Raw genomic sequence first — 22,987 nt, forward strand, 5'->3', positions numbered from 1 at the left:
GACATGTCCTTTTTTCCCCGTTACACTTTATCTATTGTCTATGATTATATCAATAAGAAAAATTCAACCTTCTAGTTTTTTTTATCTGGTATTCAATATTCTTATCAGACTTGATTAATTCAGATTCACACGTAAAAAAATCACTTTTTGAATAATGAAAGGCGTGCACAATTTCATTTTCATAACTCAAATCAAAGATATAGAATATAATGATATTTATCACTTTGCTACGACTTTAAATAATTCTATTAATTATATACTTTTGAGTAATCTTATCAATTACTCCTACCATTGGTTTTCACCTATTTACTATTCTTGATTTTTGAGTGATGTTACATTCTTGTACTATTGTACATAAATGTCCAAAGTAATTTTTAACTTTTTATGATTGTTTCTCATATTTTGTGCCTAAAATTAACCAATGAGGCAAAAAAAAAAAAAAAAGGGGTGGTGTGAAAATAGGAAAGAGGAGAATCAAAGCACACATTCCAAGGAAAAGGAAGAAGACAAACAGATGAAAGAGTAGAAGAAAACAAGGGGAGTTGGAAATGGTCATTCTCGTGAAGGGGACTTTAGCAAACTTGTGCTGACAAATGATAATGAAAGAGGGTATGGTACCCAATATCAATCACTCAAAAAAAAAAAAAACTATATAATAAAATAAATTAATTATTGAAATATGTATAGTGAAAAAAAATATTGTTTTGGCTCAAGAGTGTTTCACTTACTCTAACAAGATATGATTTTGATGAATAATAAATTACTCTAGAGTGTGTTCGCCGATTCGGTATGAAGTTTTCTGATGTTTGATTGATTTAAATGTTCTGAAAATAATTTTCAAATGAAGTTATTTTTATCTAATAGGAAAATGATATTATTTCTACGAAAAGTAGGAAAAACATTTTTTTAATTCTCTTTCAATCTCATCATGCACCACCCACCCACCCCAATTCACCAAAGTGTCCCTAATCCCTAGTGCCTCAACCCCCTACTCGAGACTCGACCAGGTTATGTGTTGTTTTCAGGGTTGAGTCTTGGGTGGGGATCATCTCAGGGTTCGGTCTTTGGTCTCGATCTTGAGCGCGAGGTCTGGTCAGGGTTAGATCTTAGGTTTTGGGGTTGAGATCTCGGACTCGCTCTCGGTCTTGGTCTTGGGTTCGTGGAAGATGCAAAATTTTATTTTCTAGAAAATTATATTTTTTTTTATTCCTCTGTAGGAGCTCTGATTCTTTTAACTTTTTTGATAACTTCAATCCACAATATTAAAGGTCGGAGATGAATGATATTTGGAAAAAAATTAATTTATGTTCATTCTATTATTTTTTTAAAAAATTCTACTCATAGAATTATGCTGGATATGTTATATATTGTTTATTTTTCTATGAGTCCCAAAATATTGTTGAATTTAGTGTGTACCCACCATTAGTTTTTGGATACTTCCTTTTCTATTTCACCATCTTTATAGTCCTTTTGTGTTTGATAGATAGATAGATATATTTCAAGAAAGTAAGAAAAACATGTGACCTACTGTCAAACACAAAACTCTTTTTTCTTTTCAAAAACTTTTTTAAAACTTTCAAAAAAAATGAAAATAAAATTTTCAAAACTTTTATTTATTTATAGTACTATATATAAACATATGTGTGTGTCACCTGTATTTATTCTTTACTTGACCCTACAAATTTTGATCACATGTACATCTCTTTTTTTTCCCTATATCATCATCCTCTTTTTTCAATATCACTTTCACTTTTCTTGATAAATTTGAGTGTGTTGACTATAATTCTGTTTATATCATGTGTTTGGTAACATATTTGATTGGAAAAATATGGGATGAATTATAATTATATATATAGGTCTTTGAAAAAGATTTTTTTAACTTATTGAAGATCTTATCTCCAGTCCATTGATAATTTAGCTAAAAATGAACAAAATAAAAATCTAAAAGTAAGGTAGGGGTTAATAGTTTCAAATTTTATCTAATGATGAATTATCGTAACATTTTTCTAGCTATGAGTTACATAGCGATAGATTAATAATAAATTTTGTAACTAATTTTTCTTTTTTTAAGTGTAAAGGACAACATAGCTACTACTAATGTAAACATACACATAAATACTACTAAAGAAAAATAAACAAAAGGATCAGATTTTTTAACAGAACTTCGATAGAAGAGAGAGTGAGCAAGCGGATGGCAATTTGTGGCACCATATACTAACTATTACGAAGGAGAGTCTCTAAAGTGGGACCCCTATAATCCTAATAGGCTTGTTAATTTCGTAATTCGAAGAGAAATCATACATGTTTCGATTTAGCTCTACGATTCGCTATTCATCTCCTTTTTTTTGGGTATTCATGTGTTATTTCAAGTCAATCGATTGGAGAATTGGGTACTCAATTAACATTACGAACTTTTCATACCAAAAGTGATACTGCAAAACATGTGTGAGCCCCATCTCAAAGGAGAAATAAAATTCAATGAACAACGATCAAATTGAAATAGAGTGAATATAATTTTTAATATAATTTAAACTATAAATTAGCTAAATTAGTTTATAAAAAATGAAACATTACAATTAATATAGAACATAGAGAATTTTAACAAACAAGCCGTTGACACAGGGCAAATATTTCATAGATTAGTACATTAATTGCTATAATTCCATTTTAATGGCCACCACATGTTACCTTATAATTTACAATCCTCCATATCCACAACAAGGCTAAAGATTCTGATATTATTCCAATATTAATATAATCCAACATGTACTTTCTTTGTCACAAAAACAATTAATATTTCTTTCGTTTCTCGAGAATTAAATATTAAAATTTTAATTAATATTTTTTAAAAAAATTATATTTTATAATATTTTTTCGTAGAGTTATTGAATATTTTAGTTTTATAATATTAGATTATCTCAATCAAATTTACCTTAAAATTATTTAAATTTGATTCTCGAAAATTGAATGGTAACAATTATTTTGGAACGAAAAGAATACTGCTTATTGAAATAAAATAATGGGTTTTCAGTTTGAGGATCCACCATATAGCCACAGCCACTTCATAGGCTCATTACTTAAATAAATATAGTTAAATATTTCCACTTAGATTTTTTTAATTATAAGATTTAGAAATAAATATTGGAAGATTCAGAATTTTAATATAATGCCAAATTATCCAGCCTTGATGCCAGAGATAATATATCCTTTCTTCACATGATCCCATAAAAGAATTCACGAATTACTAACTTGATCTTCATCTAACTTTCTTCTAATTAAAATTATATATATATATATATATTTAAAAATTCTTCACTTTTATACCATGAGTAAATTTTAAATGTCATGGCAGGTTATATATAGTTATTTTTTTCTTAAAATTACTAATATTATATATTTTCTTCGTTTCATTTTATGTGAAAGAGTCACTATTTGAGACGTCAGTTGATTTTTCTCTTTAATTATTTTTTTTTTTATGTTTTAAAAATTGTTAACTTGTAGTATTTCTAGTGTAGTTTTTATATGTAAAAAAAATTATAGTCGAATTCATATACTGTACAAAATTAATGAATCATCGTACTTCGATTTTCTTCGTATAAATTGAGATAAGATGAATATTGTGAAATTTATTGATAATTATTAATAAGTGACCTAATTATACAAATAATTTTCGCGCCTTCATCAGTGCACAGAATTTAAAGCTTAAACTTCAAAAAAGAAATAGAAGAAGTAATCTATTAGGGTTTTCCAATTTCCATGTAGATTTGTCACATGCTTGCTTGTTATTACTCCATCTGTCCGGTATTATTTGTCATGATTTCTATTTTTAGAATCAAACTATAATAATTTCGACTAACATTTTAAGATGCATCTTTTCATCATATTAATATGAAAAAATTGTAATTTATAGTACTTTTTGTTTAGTTTTAGAATATCTAATTTATCTTTGAAAATTAATCAAATTGATTTTTGATAAACACGACATGACAAATATTTCTGAACGGAGGAAGTATTAGGTAAACGAATCTAGTGTTCATATATTCAAAAGAAATAACTAACAAATATGCCAAAAAATAATCTAATTATTATATATATAATACACTGTAAGGTCTGTGAATCTTGATTTGATATTTTCTACCCTCTACTACTTTCATACTAAAGTTGTAAATTTTATTACCTTTTTTTCATTAGTTTAAAAAAGAATGTCTCTATTTTTTTTTTAACAATAATATGTTTACGATCATGAAATTCAAGTTCAAGTCTTTTTCACTTTTTTAAACTTTATGTTAAATCAAAACATGACAAATAAATTAAATACCTATAGAGAGTAATACTCCTTATTTTATTGATCTTATTTCATGTCCTGTGCAGAAGTTCTTTAATATCGGTAGATTATTCCTTTTTTAAGGGCTAATTCAGGATTTAAATTCTATAAACTTAATTTTTAAAGCTATGGAATTACTGTAGAGTTGCAGGAACCACTCTTGGTCCGCCCCATCATACCCGAATTTAAATTAGTCGAGCCAATAATACAAAAAACTGATTTTGCGAAAAATTATTGAGATATCCAGTTATTCACAAAGAGTAAACAACATTTTTCCTCATTACAGATGACAATTTTACATTATACAAGAGAGTCAAAAATTGGGGTAAAATGAATTGAATGTGAGTGAAAAATATCAGATACCTATCACAGCTAAAACTGTACTATATTTTTGTTACTTCAGTAACATGAACTACATGTGTAATGTGTATAAGAAGTATAACACAATAAATTAACTCAACCAAAATGGAAGCCAGTTGATTTGAAATTACTTGATAAATTTGGTAGTCTGAGCATAGCAAAAATTCCAGCAGCAAGTGCAGCTAAAGATGCTAAGGCAAATGCCGGTATGTTTCCTCCACCAAATAAAGCATCCCAAGGACCCGCACCAAGCGATACAACCATCTAAGTAAATAAAAAATAAAAAACTATGTCATCGTCACTCGTGGGGATTACATACACTAGGTATATATGTTGTCGTTGTTATTCATATGTGTTAAGCATTTCAATGAAATTCAATATCAAACATATAAAGGCAAAGTTACCTGAGGTACAACAATTGCAAGATTCAGGACTCCTATTGCCAACCCTGCAAAAGCATACCACAGTTTCAATGATCGCCTCATCGAGTAAGACGTGATAACATTTTAATGGATCGAAGAAAATACCTTGGCCACCACCAGCGTCAGCTGTCAACTCTGCTGTGATAGAGAAAGGGACGCTGTAGGTTACCTGCAGGCATGTAAAGCAAAATGCATGAAAAGATGAACAGGTACAAAAAAAAACACATCTATTGGATAAGCAGCTAACAGGTACAAAAATATATGGAGTAATAGAAAAAACTTACAGCAAGAGGAATGCCAAGAAGAGAGAAAACAACCAAAGCAGCAATTTGAGTTGATCGAGTAGCACCAATTACATGTTGGACTCCCTGCGTATTTGCACTGATAGAAACCACGCTAATGATAGCGGTGCAGGCCATGCAGACAAATACAATGAAGTTGCTCACAGCCCAAACAAGTCTAGAACCAATCCATTTGCACATTGGCTCAATAAGAAAGGAGCTAACGCCAAGAACAACCTGCTCACAGGGAGATTCATCACAATAACGTAGACGCCAGTGGGGCACCCATGAGAGAGACATAAATAAGCTCTCAATGGATAATTAATTCTAGTAAGCTGCAAATCACCTATTATTGGATCTAAATAAAGGATAACTAGTTATTCTCAATTCTGAGTTCTTACAGAATTCAATAGCAAACCAAATGCACCTTCTCTGACACCTTGGTTATATGCATTTACTTCATCTGCTTCTCCTTTCGGATCCCCGTGATAGACTTCTCTCCCCATCCAATCCGTGTCAAAAAGGAAAAAGGGAAACCAGGACAACTGGTTGAAAGGACAGAAAGATAGATAATTAGCTGCACTGGAAAGATTACAAGAAACCTAAAGAATAAAATTCACAAAATACAGCAAATTGAAAATGTGTACAGCTAGTTTAAAAGCTTAAATCAGAAAAATCAGAAGTTACTTACCCAAGTCAGAGCCATGACAATGAGAACCGAATGCATTGCGGGAGGCAAATGACGTAAGCTGGTCAACAGATTGACCAAAACTGCTCCAGGGCTATCAGCGAAGCTATCACCTTGATCCTTGTCTGGTCTCTGTTCTTCATTCTTTGGACTATTATCTGCTACATGACCCATCTCAGATTCATTATTTGCCACACTATTTGCATACTGCAACTCCCTTTTCGATTGAGAAAGGTCAAATCCAGTATTCTGAGGACTATCCAAGAGAGGAGCAGAATCTGACATGCGCTTATATTGCTTGGGTGACAGCGGGACTTCATTAGCGAAGTAGAGAGTTACTAACGTGCAGAGAGTTAGAAAGACCTGTTCACAGTCCATAGAGCACTTTGAATGACAGAATCATGATGGGTGCTAAAACACACAGTAACCGCCAGAGAAGAATTAATTTGTACTATGTTCAAGCTTAAGTATAGAACTAGTTCTTCATAGTCAAAAACCCACCCCCTGTTCCACTTTGTTTGACACATGTACCTTTTGGAGAGTCAATGAGGTACTTCTTTAGCCGAGAGTACAGAAAAAACCTCTATCACACAAAGGAGTAGGTAGGGGTAAGAAGATAATACTTGTGTGGACTAATTGCTTCTATTTGAACCTGTCATTTCTTTCTTATTCTAAATCTAGCTTGGTTTGGGTTAATCGACAGTGTTAGCAAGAATTTAAGCTAATCTACTGCTTGTTTTGTGTTGACCCTTTATGTTTATGTCCGTCATTTTCATGGGTTGTACTTAAGGGTTGCTGGTTTTCCATCAATGTGCTTGAATCTTGTGGGACTTTCTTGTCGTCACTAGCCAACCCCTCTTGGGATTAAATGTAAATGTCGTCTTTGTACTCTATCTAATTTCAGAAGCCAATTTTCAAAGATAGTAAATCAGTTGGCTTAAAAAAAGGTATATCAGCAAGTAGCAAGTGACAAGATGCATAAGAGGACGTGATTAATGTTTTAAGACATTATTTACAAAAGATGCTCGAGGGATATCTTTATCAAGGATGCAGGATATGACAAGTAGATCCAGAAACTTCCTTTTATGTTTTGTTAGCAACTAGTTTTGTCTATGTACATAAACAAGGTAGAAAAAACGTGTCTAAGTAAAATAGATGACCTCAAAAATCAAGATTCAAAAACAGAATTTACTATATCTACACAAAAACTCTATCAAGGGCAGTTAACTCACCACTGCAACTAAGAATGCTGCTTTGAGATTTCCACATGGCTCACAACAAGCTCTATTTGTCAAAAACGGAAACCATCTGTCCAGATACAAAGTTTTGTCAAAGACTACCTTACGCATGTGATATTTTAACCAAGTCTTAATTCAGAAGACATTTTGCTACCAAAAGCTCAACAACTTTTAAAGGCATGGCCCTTAAGAAGAATGCTGAACAAGTGATATTGTTCAAGCAGGATGGGGATTGTGAGCTATCTTTTTACATAAGCACACACACATATAACATCATCATATCACTTCAGATACGCAATAAACAGCAAACCTGTGCCAACCTCCACTGGCTCCAGCAGAAAATCCAAGAATGTTTCCAACAGCCATCCAGGAGCAGAACACAGCATTTGCGGTATTTCTTTGATCAGGACCTACAACAAAGTTCCCAATACATCTCAACAAATTGCAACAAAAGAAGAACTGTACCAATTAATTTTTAAAAAAAATAATTCTTCCATCTATCGGAATTTTTACCTGACAAATCTGCCAAAAGAGCTCGAGCCGGACCCTGCCAACATAAAACAACTATGGTGTAACATCTACTAGAATCATCTACACCACTTGAAATAGCAGTAAGCTTTCAGAAGCTAACCTGCACAGTATTATTAGCAAGATCGAGCATCCAAAACCCAACGACAAATACAATGGCTGCTCTTGAGCGAGTGCCTTTGAAAGTGCTGCATTTTCACACAATAATTTAAGACTTCACAGCCTATTCAGATAATCCAAAAAAATTACAGGAACAAGAGGAAGTTTAAACCTGCAATGCTCTTTTGTGTCCCCCAATAAGTATCCTATGTCTGCAGAAAACCCGATAATTATCACCTAAACGACAAGATTTAGTTCAGCCGATTTAACTGGAACCAAATAATTCAATATAGGATAAAAATAACTACTAAATGCTTACAGCAATAGAGATCATGACAGCTCCAATAAAAATGAAAGGCCTTCTTCTGCCATATTTAGAATGACATTTATCACTCCATATACCTACACAAGGTTGTACCTAAAGAATATCCAAGAAGACAAGTTTCTAAGTTGAATAAGCAACGGAGCTTCTGGAGAAACTTCTCCAATATATAAGTTTTATTTGTATGTACCATATATCTGGCGACTTCGTTTTACTGATCAAAGGATAGAAAGTTTTAATTCAAGGAACAGCTGACAAATTTTGCAGAGATCCAAAGTTAAAAAAAGAAGTTACAGTTCAGCAAAGCCATATCTACAATTTTAAGTACATGGGCTGAAGTCTAACAAATTCTTGTTTAAAGAGTCCACAAATCTCAAACAGTGTAGCTTTTGCAATTGGTTTTGCAGGTGCAAAGGTTATCACCATCTTATTTTTTCAGCAATTTATCTCAGCAGAGCTGTTTTCACACCTCTATATTCTAATTACTGATATTCATCACTTCAGATGGACATTTTACCAAGTAATCTGCAATAAAACTCCATGATATTTGAACAACTTACCACAAGGCCAGTAATAGGACCGCATAGCCAAATAAAAGAAGAGAAGGCATGCTCTATGCCAAGTGTCTGCAAAACATAGATATGAAAAATTTTAGGCAAAGAAGAAGCTCAACTAGAAATAGGCAAACAAAATAATAAAAGGAAACTGAAGCCACTAAAAGATAGAAAATTATAAGAACTTATTGCTTGAGGATAGCAGAAACAACTTATCCATTTGTTTCAAACCATGTACCACTAGCCAAGAGACTTTCTCGGTGATCACGAAACAACTGGGACCACTCAACTATTCTAAATAGCTTCCAATTTGTATAATACTAAGATGTGCAAAGGGTTCTCTTGCGAAATAGCTTTTCAACTTGAGGAGCTCGAAGCTTCTAGAAAATGAATTTTTTTCAGAGGTCTTCAACTCTAAAGATCCTTAAATATCATGTTCACCAGGAAACCGAAAGTGCTCGTCTATAGGTCACAATATAATTTATTCTTTTATGCTTATTTCCTCTTCCTTCTCTAATACATATCAATAATATTTCATATATACAAGAACCTTTAATCAATTTCTGATCTCTTTTTCTCTATGAAATATAAGTGAACTGATCACAGAGACAGTTTCTGCATTCTCAACCACCAAAACAAAATTGCAAATGAAATACAGTAGAGAGTTCATGTGAACCACATGGCACTAAATGTTCAATTTACAGGATATTTTTTTCTACTTCTAGACAAAACATTAAAGACGAGCCGAGGGTTTATCTACGTCCACGAGATAGTAGTAAGGCCCGCGTACACTCTACCCTTCCTAGATCCCACTTGTGGGATTCCACTGTGTATGTTCTTGTTGTTTTGTATACAATCATCAAAGACATCAACTAAATCATCCTGAAAATTGTGTCGGAATTTTCAAACTAGATTCTCATTGCTGCAGCTGTAAATTTTTATCCACTTACGTAACCTCGGCTGGAGTCAAGATTTAAGGGAGGAACTTGGCAGTGCCGTGATAAGACTACACTCCTTGTGTCTTGGAGCGCTACCTTGCTTCCAACTATGTTTTTTTTATACTCCTCGTTATTAGTGTGCTTCTGTTATCACATCATTTAGTTATCCTTATTGCTCCTATTCTGGATGCTACGTTATGTTTCCCCTCTTATTTGCTATGTCCTCTTTACTTCTTCATTTTCCTTTTTAGCTGCTTCAAATGTGTGTTACTCGAACCAAGGGTCTTTCAAAAATAGCCTCTCTACTTCCTCCACAGATGCTCGCTTACAATACTACACTAGGTTTGTTTCTGTTGTTGTTATCACTAGTATAAATACATACATACACCAATCTCGTAACTCCACATTCGGTCAAACAAATCAAAAACAGAGCTTGTAAATGAGTAAAATTAACATCTTTAAATTCAATTAACACTATATACTGCATGCTGACCGACATTTTAAGATCATATTAATATTGTTAGAAGGATCGCAGCTAAATATTTGAATTAATGTAGCTCAAATTGACTATGAAGAAACCAAACATGACAAGTAATCCAAAATGTTTGCACCTGAATATAAGGTGTAAGGAGAGATAGTTGCAGAGCCCATCCAAACTGAACCCCAGCAGCGACGGTGCAACTAAGAATCAAGGTGAGCAAACTGTTACGTACAGGCGGTGGAGGAAGAGGTAGATTAGAATCATTCATTTCTCCATTAGAAACCCTAGGAGATGATGAATCACTACGGATCTCGAGCTGTGCAAACCGTGATTCATCAACATTAGTTAATTCCACTTCCTGCTGCTTCAGATTCTTATACGGTACTCTGATCGATACCGCATCCATTTTTCAGGCGAATGAATTGGGATCTCCTTCACATTCGATCTGGAAATGGAGATTGATGAAGCTCGGAGATTATGAAACGGCGTCGGATTCAAAGGTGGATATGCTTGACTTTTACACAAAGGGAAAGAGAAGGGCACCGACGGCTATTTTCATTTTCCTTGTTATGTCATTTTGGTATACACGAGGCTCTTTTTTGTCACATACCAAATTCAACATGTTCACATAAACTTAAAAATTATATTGGAACACCTAATAAAGGACGAGTCACGAAACAAAGCCTATTAAAAATATTTTGGACGCAATTGAAAAACGTAGATTCAATTTAAGATTTCGAAGCGTAAAATCGTACGTCCTAATCGATTTTTTAACTTATCTTTTTTTTTACATATCTTTTATTATTGGTTGAATGATTTTTCTTAAATATTAATTGTAGTACTTTATTTCTTCATTATTGGTTATTAGTATCTTTCTTAAATAAAATTATCATATTCTTTTCTATATATTATACGTAATTTATTAAAATTTATTTGTAAAATAATAAAAGTACTATTTTTGCTTATTTTCTTAAATAAAATTATAAAATTAAATATATATGAGACTAGGCTTCGTAAATTCAAAAACTTACGCGCAGTGTCTCAAAGCTTATCGCGACCTTTCAAGAAAACTGATTGTATGTATTTTCATCGTATAAATTAGCTACTTCCTCCGTTCCGATCACTTTTACTTATCACATATTTCTAAATTAGATTTTCATTTTTACTTGTCAGTCAAAAATATCTAATAGAAACACGCAGGAACGCATACACAACTTTTGTTAACAGACTAAACAAGTTAGCTTTACAGAGCCTCTTTCGAGGACTTGAGCACAACTGCATGTTGCAAAACCAGTAAAAAGGAAGGGGTGAAAAAAGGCAAGAAATAAACTGAAAAGGGAATTCCTACTCAACTTATTAGTGTACTATATGTTCTTTACAACATCGACCTGATATCCAAACAACAACGTAAAGGAAACACGGTTCGATTCCAGATGAATCAACACCATTAGGCCAATCTACTTAGTTCGCGACTTCAGACCACACGAACCATTCTCATATAATGGACTCCAAGCTACATGTCAATTGCTCGAACCTACTCATTTGTTAGTGCCTCGGCTACCCAAATCAGCTGCAGCTTGAGCCGCTTTACTTAGTGCACCAGACATCCAAAGAGCTCCTTTGGAAAAGTAGCTACTGTTGATAACAGCAGTTGCAGCAGAGATGGCAGTTCTACCTGTAGCTGAAACAGCTGATCTGGTGGTATCTGATATGTGATACCTCTGATCCACGGACCTAGCCACTTCAACCCCGGCACAGAACTTGTCAGTGAGGCCGATTCTCTCACTTAAATCAGCAACCTTGGAGACTGCAGTTGCTGACAGCCCATGAGATTCGTCAAAAGCTTTGGCTTTTCCCAATGCGCCTTTACCAAGAACATACCCTTGAGATAGCATGGTTTTAACCACATCTTGAGTCAATGTTACAGCTTCCCCAGCAGAAGAAACAAAATGGTGTCCTTGGGAGTCCTGCTCGATTTATAAATCAACTCATTAAAAATACACACCTCATTATTCATACAGAAATAAGTAGATAGGAAAGCAGGAGGGAGAAGATCATACACTTGAATGACAGTCTTCTTGAGGTTTCCATGATGAATGATTCCAATAATCAAAATCATCTTGATAGTGGCCCCAGCTGGTTATGCACACACGTTGATCCAAAATGGCAGCCCCCTGAAAGAAGAGTGAGCAATATTATGTTATCTCTAGTACACACTATCATAGAGCAAAAGAAGCTAATTGTCTATGCTCTGAACTAGAGATATATAAGAGATGAGCATAAATAACAGTTAAGTTCACAGTTGTAAAACCATCCATTACCTCTTTGCTCGCATTAGATAAAATGCAAACAACAGTTTCCCAAAGTTGTATCACTTTTTAAGATAATGTAGTATCAGCACGACATCCGGCAGATAAAACTATTTTGACTTCAAACACTATGAAACACACAAGGGAAGTGAAACAGAATGCACTCAGTTATACACTACGTAGAACCAGAATTAGCAACTATCAAGTTGAAGGGGGATTACAATTGTAGGCTGCTAATTCTGAGACCTAAACCTTATTTACAATGTAGTACACTCAATAAGCAATCTGAAGGAACTTACACTCAGTAAGACAGCCGTTTCCAATGCATGAGGATTTCTAAACGTCACATAGGCTGTACTTGCATGTTCACCAGCTCTGCATTCTCAAACACGAGCATCACTCAATCAGTAACCAAAATTTTATATGCAGTAGCTGATGCAACAATAAGGAATGAAACACATGATGTATGTTGTGAGACCAAGAAAGTTCCTCAATTACATGATTAATCATCATCAGTAGAATAACAACTGAAATAGTAATGTTGATGGCAAGAGTCATTTTTAAACAGTTCGGTGGAGTAAAAGCTCGTACAATGCTAGAAGAGATTTCAGTGGAGCTTGGAGCTCCACAGTGATTTTTTCCAATTTCAATTGAAATAGGACTTGATAAAGATAAAGACTCTGTAAACAGCTATAACCGTACTCTGGAAAGGCAAAACAGAAGTAAAAAAAAAAGTACCATAGGTGAAATTCTTGCAGCTCTATATTTGGCTATTTGCTAAAGGATATACTATCAAATTCTCAGAATAAACTATGTGAATTCGAGCTCCAGTTTTTCCAAAAATCAAATAATTCATGTCACTGACAAAACCAAATTATAAAGAGACATAGATGCATATCACCGACAGCCAAACCCCTCGTCGTTTGCCCAACCCAAGCATGAATACTTTCTCTACAATAACATACATTTTTGTAAGAGATCAAAAAAGGGAACAGGACAATAACAAACCAAAAATTAGTGGCAGCAAAACTTGTTTATTGTTCACATATCAATCTAATAATATTACAAAAGATAATCATCTATAGTGTGTGTAAAATAAAATTGAGGAGCGGGTTTGAACTTGAGGAATTGGAAAAAATTGAAACAAAAAATAATTGTTCTACTCATAATATCCCTTCCATTCTTTTCACTCTAAATCATCAAAACAGAAATATAGAGTATGGTTAGTAAAATTGTAATGTAATCCCAGAGAGATTAAACCCACCTGACAATCTCAACATGTTCAATTGCCCCACAGAAAGCAAAGAACTCCTGAACATCCTTCTCAGTAGCAGCAGGGGAAAGACCTGTAACTTCTACTGTATAACCCCCTGGATTCATATCTGCTGACTTAATGGACAAATTACCAAGAGGAAAGAAATTAGACATCAGATAAAGCGAAGTCTGTTCAATTTACACCATCAACTACATCGGAAAACAATCAATCAGGCCTGAATAAATTTGTGACATATTCATGAAAGGAGTATAACCATAAACACCTAAATAAAGTAAGGAATAAATAAATTACATTCATGCATCTAGTCATCTTCTCTAAGAACCTTGCAAATCTAATACTAAAATACAAAAGAAGAAATCACAGTAGAGTCTAGGTTCTGTTACCTTTGTAAAAAGAAAAAAAAAAGTCTAGCCAGTCGGTAGTGTTAATTACACCAGGCTTACTCATCAAAGGAGCAAAAGGAGCCTATGATTTTCATAACAAAGATGTCATCATCAAATTAAATGGTCCTACATTAAGATGCGACGAAACGTCCATCGAACAGTCAAACCAAGCACAATGTGATTTTATTAAAACAACTTTGTATCGGAATCTAGGTCAGAGAAATCGGAAAATGTTGGAAAGAAACATTTTTGAGATTATATTAAGAGTACTAACACTAAATCTCCAACTTCAATGCTTTTAAGCAAATCCAACTGGCTAAAGAAAACAAAAGTACCAACAATTGAGCAATCAGAAAATACCCAAATAGAGAAAATACAACAGATAATTAACAAGCCAACCATATATTCAAAACTAATTCATAAAAGAGTGCCAATCTAGCAAAACAAACACTCACCATTTTGTTCCTCCATACAGTAACAACCAAATTACATATAAAATGCTTTTAGACTAATATTTTCTTGCTTGCTTATCAAATAGTAATAAAAAAGTACCAAACTCACTTGTTTAAGAAAATATTTTCATCCTGAACAAACATACCCCCAATCACAACAATTTTAGATTTTTATTCTTTTTTTTATGATTGTGATGTCCGACCAGCTTTCATACATCTCAACTAATTCCACAGTAACACTACAAGGCTACTACGGATGGGATAAATCACCCAGTATTTTTTGTCTCGGCTTATTTATGATCCCGAGACCTTACTGTTCTCAACCACTCCATTGACGACTAGGCCACAATTATTTATTTTGGTTCATCCCATTAGTTCAGTTTCATTTCCTTTCAGAATTAACACTACAATCCACAATAACAGCTTCAAACCCTAACTACTAAAACCCAGAAACACCTTCTGCTATTTCTTAATAGCAAACAACTATAATGCTCAAACTACCATCAATTCAAAACCAAACTTCCCAATTACCTAACCATAAACAATCTAAACAACATAATTATGAATGAAATAACACGATTTCTGCAAATCGAACAATAATTCAGCAAAACAACTCAAACTAATAGCACTAGAATTCTAACTTTTTTCGGAAAAAAAACACATAAATACTGAAAACAAACAAACAAAAAAACTAGAAATCAAAGTTGATAAATGTAATTGATGAATAAATCTGAGAATATACCTTCGCTTGTGTTGAGATGAAAAGTGTGAGAAAAAGGAGTCGGTATGAAAACTGCAATTGAAGTTCCTTTGTATTCGGTACCGTATATATGAAGTATCTTTTGTTGGTGAGCGCCACGCTTATATCGAAATTCGATTAAATTTCGATTTAAATAGATGTATAAATGTATTTCTAAGCATTACTAGATATAGGGTTATTTTCCTGGTTATTGTTTAAAAAAGTAAATTAAATCGCAATTCGAACTAAATCATTAAAAATATGAACATTCGATTTGATTTGATTATGCTTGATTTTAAATTTTGAAAAATTGATAATATTTGTTTTGATTTTAATTTTACAAAAAAAAGTAACTGTAAATATAATCAATCCAAACTGATCAATTTTATATATATAAATTTTACAATTATTTATATATTATTTTTATAAATATTTTATTAGTATATTTTGAAGTATCTTTAATCTTTAACTTTATCTATTTCTCTAGTCTAACACTTCCTTTTAGTCTATCCATTACAATCTTAAGTTCAATTTTATCGAAATTCATTAATTTAGTCTTCCTACCATATTTTTCATAAGTTAATTATATTTTCTTTTAATTGAATCACTTTGTTTGGGTAATGATAACTTTAGTATTTTCATTGATTGTTTATGTACTAAGTATTTGTGTTTATCAAGATACGTACGTTCTCAAAAATCTATGATATTCAAACTGAAAAAAAAAACAATTTTACCAAACCGTCAATAGTCAAATCGACGGTTATTTTTTTTCATTTGATTTGATTTGATTATAGATACTTAAAAATCTGATTATATTGATTTGATTTATTATTCTAACTAATAACCGATCTAAATCGAACCACAAACACCCCTGACTCCGAGCATATATTGATAGAAAATTTAGTAAATGTAAGCGGCAAAAAAAAAAAAGCTTTTAAAAATTTACGCATATTTTGCTAATATTTGATTAAATAGTCAAATTAATCATAAAATATGGCATAATAAAATATAGCAGTGTAAGTATGTTGCAAAAGATAGAATAATTGATTTTTCTGCATTATTTTAATTTTTTTTATCGTATAAACACATTTTGTTTTTTTGTTTTTGCTTATTTAAAACGAAACACACACTTCAAAAAAACACAAATTTGATTACCTATCATGTATAAGAATACAAACAAACTACATTTCTTATCCTAAAACATCAAGAGCTGCTAAAATGTTACACAAATACTATACTATAGCAGGAAAAAAGAAGAACAAAATATACAAATAAAAAAGGACTCGTGAGTAACAAGAAGTTCTTTTTATATTAAATATGATGATGTTATTCGTTTAATGAATTTATGTATTAAAGTATTTTTATCTATGACCTAATTTCTTCAAAATAAGTTTAGAGATTTTTTATTTCGTACTGCACTGTATCGCAATTAAGTAATGTGGTATAAATATTTATATAATCTAATTTGCTCGACATAAGTGTAGAAAACTTTCACTTGCTCAACATAAGTTTGATAAGAATTAAGTTATGTCACAGAAATGTTATTTAATTTGCTTTCAATGACTTGTTAATGCAAAGTTTTTTTGTCTTGATACACAAAAAATGATGCTAGTGATTACTTACACACACACACATATATATATGTATATTATTATTATTATTATTTTTATTTTTATTTTTGTTGAATGTAAAAAACTTGAAAGTTTAATGTCATATTAGGTATCATCTTACTTATGGTACTTGGGATGGGAAATTATTTTGCATAGAAAAGTGTTTGAGGGGATCTAGAGAATCGTATCTTCAAAATTTATCACTTCGATAAAGATATTGAAATCAAGGTCATGCCGATTTTTAAGTTTTTTCTTATGGATTAACAATAGTATGCACTACAAAAAAAGCTATGAATTACATGAGGATTTTCGTAGGAATTAATATGAAAATTCACAGAAAATTTGTTTTTTTATAAATTTTCATACTAATTTATAGGAAAATCTCCGTATAATTCACAATTTTCTTGTAGTGTTGATTTTGTACATGTTAGGAGTAACCTCTAATCTCTAGTTTCTTTCAGTATACCCATGCGTTTGTTAGAGAATCATATTTTGGTGTAAAGTTTTTCTACTTTTGATACACTCCTTGTATACACGATTTTCCTATCTTATAATAAAAAAGAATGATAAATTATAGAAATCACATACTTTTAAGAAAAAATTATAATATATTTCTCAAAAGTTTATAATTATAGGAATTCCTCAAATGGATACAATGATATGAGCGTTGATATATTAAAAAGAGGATCGGATACATTAATGGCCAAAAAATCAAAGTGCTGATGCATTAAAAATAGGTGAGATACATGCACCCTAATACATTAAAAAGAGGGTCAGATACATTAATGGAGGATCTGGATACATTAATGGCAAAAAAATCAAAGCGCTAATACATTAAAAAAAGGGTCAGATACATGCGCTAATATATTAAAAGAGGGTCGGATACATTAATGACATTTTTGACTTAAAAAAAAGATAAGGGATTTTGAAAATTTGTAAAACTTAGAGGGAATAATGATAATAAGTAAACTAAAAGGTGAAACTTATATAATTGTTCCCGAAAAGAAATTATTGTTGTTGTTCAATATAATTAATTAATTAACTTTTGGTAAAATTACATTAAATAATAGTATCATATATGTACTTAAATATATCATACTTCAATATAATGTATAGTGATATTTAAAATTCACAAATATTTCAATTCTTAATCACATTTTCGACTCGAGTTTCTACATCTACCCTTTTTTCACTCATAACTCAATAAATTGTTAAAGACATTCAACACAAAATTAGAACCGTTCCCTTCATTATCTCTGCCTAAATTGGCTTCTTGAGAATCGAAAAGCCCATTTTTACCACGCTCACGGCCCGGATTCACCCTCGTTGGTTATAGGAAGGAAGATTCGAGTTCAAACATATATAGTAGAAGAATATGTACTAGTTGAAGTTGTAGGGACATCGACTACCTAATATGTCGCAATTTTTCTTAACAAAATACTTTGACAATCCATCACAAGTACATATAAATAAATATGTTTTAATAAATTAACTGACAATGTATACTATATAAGACTGTCTAAGTTGACCAATGCAAAAATTAAAGATGAATATTTGCACCCAAAAAAAAAAGGTAATATATACACTAGTATATATAGTTGTATATGTATATTATACATGTATTTAGTATGAAATATACGCAATTTATACACTTTGTGAACAAGATGAACAAAAGATTTAGATCCGTAAATAGTTAATTACCCATCTAAACATACGATTTACCTAAATTCATTTTTAATTTGCTGATTTTGATATTAATTTGATTGAATCCATAACGTACATATACTAGCTCTAGTTCCTAATCGCGTAGTTTTCTGCCTACTTTATTGTCAAATTTCTGAATATTATCTTATTTATATATTATATCATATAAATTCAAATCCAGATTATCCACATTTTTTAAGTTACAGCCCATTTTGTTAAATTTAACTAATTAAAAACAATCCCAAAATTTAAATATTTTAATTAATTGGAGAAATCTCAGTAATGGACAATTAGGACAAACAAACAAAAGGGACATATCAATGTTTTAACTTATTTATGCGAATTCTAAAAGCTTCACTATCAGATTAGGACTTACGATCAGCCAAAAACGAGTTAAGTAATTAATATTTTTTTCGCTTTAATTTATATGTTGTTGTTTGATTTTACATTAAAAAAACAATTTATGAAATTTATGATTTAAAAATATTCATAAATGTTTGTGGTGATAAATCATCTCAATCTACATAAAATGAACATTTTATAATTAAATTACTATCAAACATTTAAAAAAAATAATACTGATAAAAAAATAAAAATGTGTCACGTAAAAACGTTTAAATAAATTTATATATACAATATTATTTATTTAATACGTATAATATAATATTTTAAATTTGGATAAATGATGTTCAATGGATTACCTCTTGAAATTTGTCAACCTAGCAATAGCTAACCACCCAATACTAAATTAGAAATAAGCCACAAAATCATTGTATATAAAAAATATATAAATACTTATTTTTATTAAAATATTTTCAATACTTCAAGTTTAATATTAAATATGTTGATAACTACTTTTAATTTGGTAAGCTAAACAGAATATATAATGATCCTAATTAGGAGATTGCTAAAAGTAAATTTAGATATATCCGGACCCATTAAGAGACTTATAAAAAAATAAAACAAACGAACTTAATGAATTGAATTTGAATAATTATGATTCAGTTCTTAAAAACAAACACACTTAATGAGGCAAATCTGAATGATTAAGATTCAAATCTCATTAAGTGCAAACAAATGAGACCTAACATAATGTAATATTATTTTGTCGATATTTATAATAATATTTTTAAATTATAATTTATAATTTAATTTAATAATTATAAAAAAATATAATTTTTTAAAAAATAGGCTGACCCGTCAAGCCTGTAGCCCACATACTTGTGGGCTGGGCCGACCATTTTTTGGCCCTTACAAAAAATGGGCTAGCCCGACCTGACCCGTAAAATGTCAAAGCTTGTATGGGTTAGCTCGGATGGGGTGGCCTAGCCCATATTGACAGCTCTAATGTTGATAACTACTTTTAATTAGGTAAGCTAAACGGAATATATAATGATCCTAATTAGGAGATTGCTAAAAAGTAAAAGTTAATTTGGATTAATTGAAATATCTTAATTTTAGTACGAAAAAGACATTTATTTGACACGAATAGAATCATGACATCAAAAGTTGACCTACAAGGTCCAATTAATATTTTGATGGGACAATTTATTTATTTTTTTGGCTAAAATTTTCAAATTTCATCTTGATTTATAAATCATTAAAAAATAGTGACTAGGGCTCACCAAATATTATTATCATCCCATCCCTTTCACACGAGATACACCTTTTTTCTTTTATTATTATTATTTTTGCTTTTTCAAAATTATATATATGACATTAATTCTCTAGTATCCTATGTAATCACTTAAATCAAATTAATGCAGTATTATATTTCTAAATTTAAAGAATTAATTCCATTCATTATTAATTAGTCTAAGAAAATGCTAAAAGAAAATATATTAAAAAAGTTTCTGTAACAATGCAAATTTATGTGTAATTAAGTCCATTCATTTCTCATGTACATAATATTTTTGACAAGACATATTAAATTAAGCAAATAAAAATATAATTTGTTTGATAGATAAGCTTTTATATAAGATGATCACACAATTCAACAACTTATTTTGTTTGTATAACTTAATAAATGATCAGAGAAAAAAAAGATATCAATCAATAACAATATTAATATCTTATATAGTGTATTTTCAATGGATCTGGAAAAGGTTTGATATATGCAAACCCTACTCCTATTTCGTGAAAATAAAGAGATTATTTTAAAAAAATCATCAGCTCAAGTAACGCATAACAAAACCATTTAAAAAAAGAGAATACAACAGTAAACAAGACATAACAAATATAAAAAACGTGTAACATAATATTCAGAACAAAATAACACGATACTAAACGATAAAAACATCTCAAAATACTTATATACTTAAAAAAGGCTGAGATCAAAGAAACATCAGCTCTTAAAACAGATGGATACAACAATACAACACAAAGTAAAAGAAAAAAAAAGAACTATTCAAAATTGGAAAACAGAAAAATAGAAATTAATTTTGACCTATAGTGGCCAAAAAAACCCTAATTAATAATATAAATGCTCCATCTTTTTTTAATAATAGAAATTTTAATGAAGTTTGAGCTATTTAATTAAATAGCTACTACATAAGTAAGCTTCTAATAATAGCAGCTTGAGCACTATCACTATCAGTTGATTCCAAAAGTTGTGATAATCTCTCACTTAATCCATCCACTTCTCTGTGTAAATTTCTTATATAGTTGCAAGTTTCTTGAAGCACTTTTGAAGCTGAAACCTGTTTAATTTAATTGAAAAAAAAAGAACATAAAGAATGTTAGAAACTAGATAATATTTTAGGAGTCCTGTTTAAGTCGAGAATTTATCAGAAACAATATTTTTATCCCCACGAAGATAATATAAAGTCTGCATACGTCCTACCTTCCTCATATCACTCCACTAGCAAATTAGAACTATATTGATTTTGATATTATTGTTATTGCAAACTTACATTTTTCGAACTCTTTAAAATAGTGCATTTAAAAGATCCGACATGAGTATGACAAGCAACATAAATTTTAACACAAATTGTTGCATAAATATTGCAAAGGGTGCATGTGTATATAGGTCACTTTCAAGAAAGATACTATATATTTATATATGTGGTGTGGGATGCTAACTTACATAAATGATTAATTAATTCCATTTCAATTTTTTTTTCTTCAGAAATGATGAAATTAAGGATATCGTGTAACTATCACGTTTAAAAGCGTAATTTTTGCAAAACAAAATAATAAAAAAAATTAAGAGGGAGCAACATCTTGTTTCCTCACGAGAACTAAATAACTTCTGAATCGTAGAAACATTCAGAACATACTCCACGATAAGAGCGGTCAAAAACCCTATAGTGGCAATTCAATAGGTCTAAGTAAGTCTGCTGACAAGTCTGTCGGCTATTAGCTTCTTTGGCCTTCATCTTATATTCCTATTTGGGAAAACCAATCAATTATCATATACCATTCAGACTCAACTCTTCGCTTTATACAAATCGTTATACAAGTGAAACGGGACATCAATAGAGGGGAAAAGAGAATGCGTCGAGACGACAAACAAGACAAGTACATTTTGAATTGAAATTAATATGGGCTTGTGGACTATACTAGTGGGCATGAAAATGTCACACTCAAAACTTTATCTCTAAAAGGAAAAGAAATTAAAGACCACACAATGTAAATTTAGGGAAGTTACTTAGGAAATTAAATGCATTCACATATTTATCAAAGTAAGAAAACAAAGACCTAATATAAAGAAATTTTTCAACAACAACAACAACATAGATGATATATACATATTTATTTATATACCTTGTCAGAACGTCTATTACGAATTTCAGGGATAAGTTGTTGCAACTTGGAAACAAGATCAGCGATTTGATCATCGCTTATTCTGGAACGTGATCGTCTGCTTGACATTATATATAATGAAATTCAAGAAAGAACAAAAAGAAAAAAGAAAATGGGAGATAAGAGTTGTTGTTAAGTGAGTTGTCAGATAGAATAGAATGTTGAAAATGAATTGAGGGTTAAGTGTGGGAGATGGAGTTTAAAAAGAAGAGAAGAAGAGAGAAAGAGACAAGTTAATTATGGACAGAGAGATAAGGAGGCCATGAAGAGGAAATTAAAAAAAAAAAAACACTAAGGAAGGAGTGTTGGAGGTGAACAAGACAAGTGCATGGGAAAAAGAAGTGGGCTATTCTTGTTTTTAAATAGAAAGAGAGAGAGATCTATTTATCGTCACTTGATTTGAGGTGATAGACGGATTTAAGATTTGAAATTAATAGATTGAAATATTTTAAGTTATTTTAATAGATATTAAATT

At 31.1% G+C, this 22,987-nt stretch overlaps 3 protein-coding genes across 8 annotated transcripts; all 3 read right to left on the reverse strand.

The window, feature by feature from the left end:
• Positions 1 to 4,571: 4,571 nt before the first annotated feature.
• SUT2 (sucrose transporter-like protein) lies at positions 4,572 to 10,939 on the reverse strand. Of its 4 annotated transcripts, none has more exons than XM_026030922.2 (15): positions 10,366 to 10,865; positions 8,823 to 8,888; positions 8,453 to 8,513; positions 8,260 to 8,358; positions 8,113 to 8,177; positions 7,945 to 8,029; positions 7,827 to 7,860; positions 7,624 to 7,723; positions 7,308 to 7,383; positions 6,079 to 6,438; positions 5,789 to 5,932; positions 5,391 to 5,624; positions 5,212 to 5,275; positions 5,089 to 5,132; positions 4,572 to 4,948 (listed from the first exon to the last, which is right to left on the reverse strand). In XM_026030922.2, exons 3-15 carry the CDS (start codon positions 8,453 to 8,455, stop codon positions 4,781 to 4,783), a joined length of 1,476 nt encoding a protein of 491 aa, XP_025886707.1. In that variant the 5' UTR covers positions 8,456 to 8,513; positions 8,823 to 8,888; positions 10,366 to 10,865; the 3' UTR covers positions 4,572 to 4,780. The 4 variants fall into 4 exon arrangements, with proteins under 4 accessions (XP_025886707.1, XP_069153640.1, NP_001300816.1 ...); NM_001313887.1 differs by having other exon boundaries at positions 4,575 to 4,948; positions 8,113 to 8,152; positions 10,366 to 10,774; XM_069297539.1 differs by lacking the exon at positions 8,453 to 8,513 and having other exon boundaries at positions 8,113 to 8,152; positions 10,366 to 10,939.
• Positions 10,940 to 11,436: 497 nt separating this feature from the next.
• LOC101260815 (binding partner of ACD11 1) lies at positions 11,437 to 15,552 on the reverse strand. Of its 3 annotated transcripts, none has more exons than XM_010322372.3 (5): positions 15,398 to 15,552; positions 13,809 to 13,926; positions 12,844 to 12,919; positions 12,296 to 12,409; positions 11,437 to 12,202 (listed from the first exon to the last, which is right to left on the reverse strand). In XM_010322372.3, the coding sequence occupies exons 2-5, from the start codon at positions 13,922 to 13,924 to the stop codon at positions 11,774 to 11,776; spliced, it is 735 nt and encodes a 244-aa protein (XP_010320674.1). In that variant the 5' UTR covers positions 13,925 to 13,926; positions 15,398 to 15,552; the 3' UTR covers positions 11,437 to 11,773. The 3 variants fall into 3 exon arrangements, with proteins under 3 accessions (XP_010320674.1, XP_010320675.1, XP_010320672.1); XM_010322373.4 differs by having other exon boundaries at positions 13,809 to 13,929; positions 15,398 to 15,535; XM_010322370.4 differs by having other exon boundaries at positions 13,809 to 13,933; positions 15,398 to 15,532.
• Positions 15,553 to 20,991: 5,439 nt separating this feature from the next.
• LOC101261116 (transcription factor PRE6-like) lies at positions 20,992 to 22,728 on the reverse strand. Its single transcript, XM_004238734.5, has 2 exons — positions 22,474 to 22,728; positions 20,992 to 21,407 (listed from the first exon to the last, which is right to left on the reverse strand). Exons 1-2 carry the CDS (start codon positions 22,579 to 22,581, stop codon positions 21,255 to 21,257), a joined length of 261 nt encoding a protein of 86 aa, XP_004238782.1. The 5' UTR covers positions 22,582 to 22,728; the 3' UTR covers positions 20,992 to 21,254.
• Between the last annotated feature and the right edge of the window lie 259 nt (positions 22,729 to 22,987).

Source organism: Solanum lycopersicum, chromosome 5 (assembly GCF_036512215.1).
Source record: "Solanum lycopersicum chromosome 5, SLM_r2.1".
Taxonomy (NCBI): Eukaryota; Viridiplantae; Streptophyta; class Magnoliopsida; order Solanales; family Solanaceae; genus Solanum; species Solanum lycopersicum.

Coding starts and splice junctions, on each gene's coding strand:
- SUT2 (NM_001247392.2), bottom strand. CDS start 10,641: ATGGATGCGGTATCGATCAGAGTACCGTATAAGAATCTGAAGCAGCAG. Junction 8,178..8,259: donor CTGTCATGATCTCTATTGCT/GTAAGCATTTAG, acceptor CTTGTCGTTTAG/GTGATAATTATCGGGTTTTC. Junction 7,384..7,623: donor GCCAGTGGAGGTTGGCACAG/GTTTGCTGTTTA, acceptor GTATCTGGACAG/ATGGTTTCCGTTTTTGACAA.
- LOC101260815 (XM_010322372.3), bottom strand. CDS start 13,924: ATGAATCCAGGGGGTTATACAGTAGAAGTTACAGGTCTTTCCCCTGCT. Junction 12,920..13,808: donor GAACATGTTGAGATTGTCAG/GTGGGTTTAATC, acceptor TTGAGAATGCAG/AGCTGGTGAACATGCAAGTA. Junction 12,203..12,295: donor AAGAAGACTGTCATTCAAGT/GTATGATCTTCT, acceptor TAAATCGAGCAG/GACTCCCAAGGACACCATTT.
- LOC101261116 (XM_004238734.5), bottom strand. CDS start 22,581: ATGTCAAGCAGACGATCACGTTCCAGAATAAGCGATGATCAAATCGCT. Junction 21,408..22,473: donor GTAATAGACGTTCTGACAAG/GTATATAAATAA, acceptor TAAATTAAACAG/GTTTCAGCTTCAAAAGTGCT.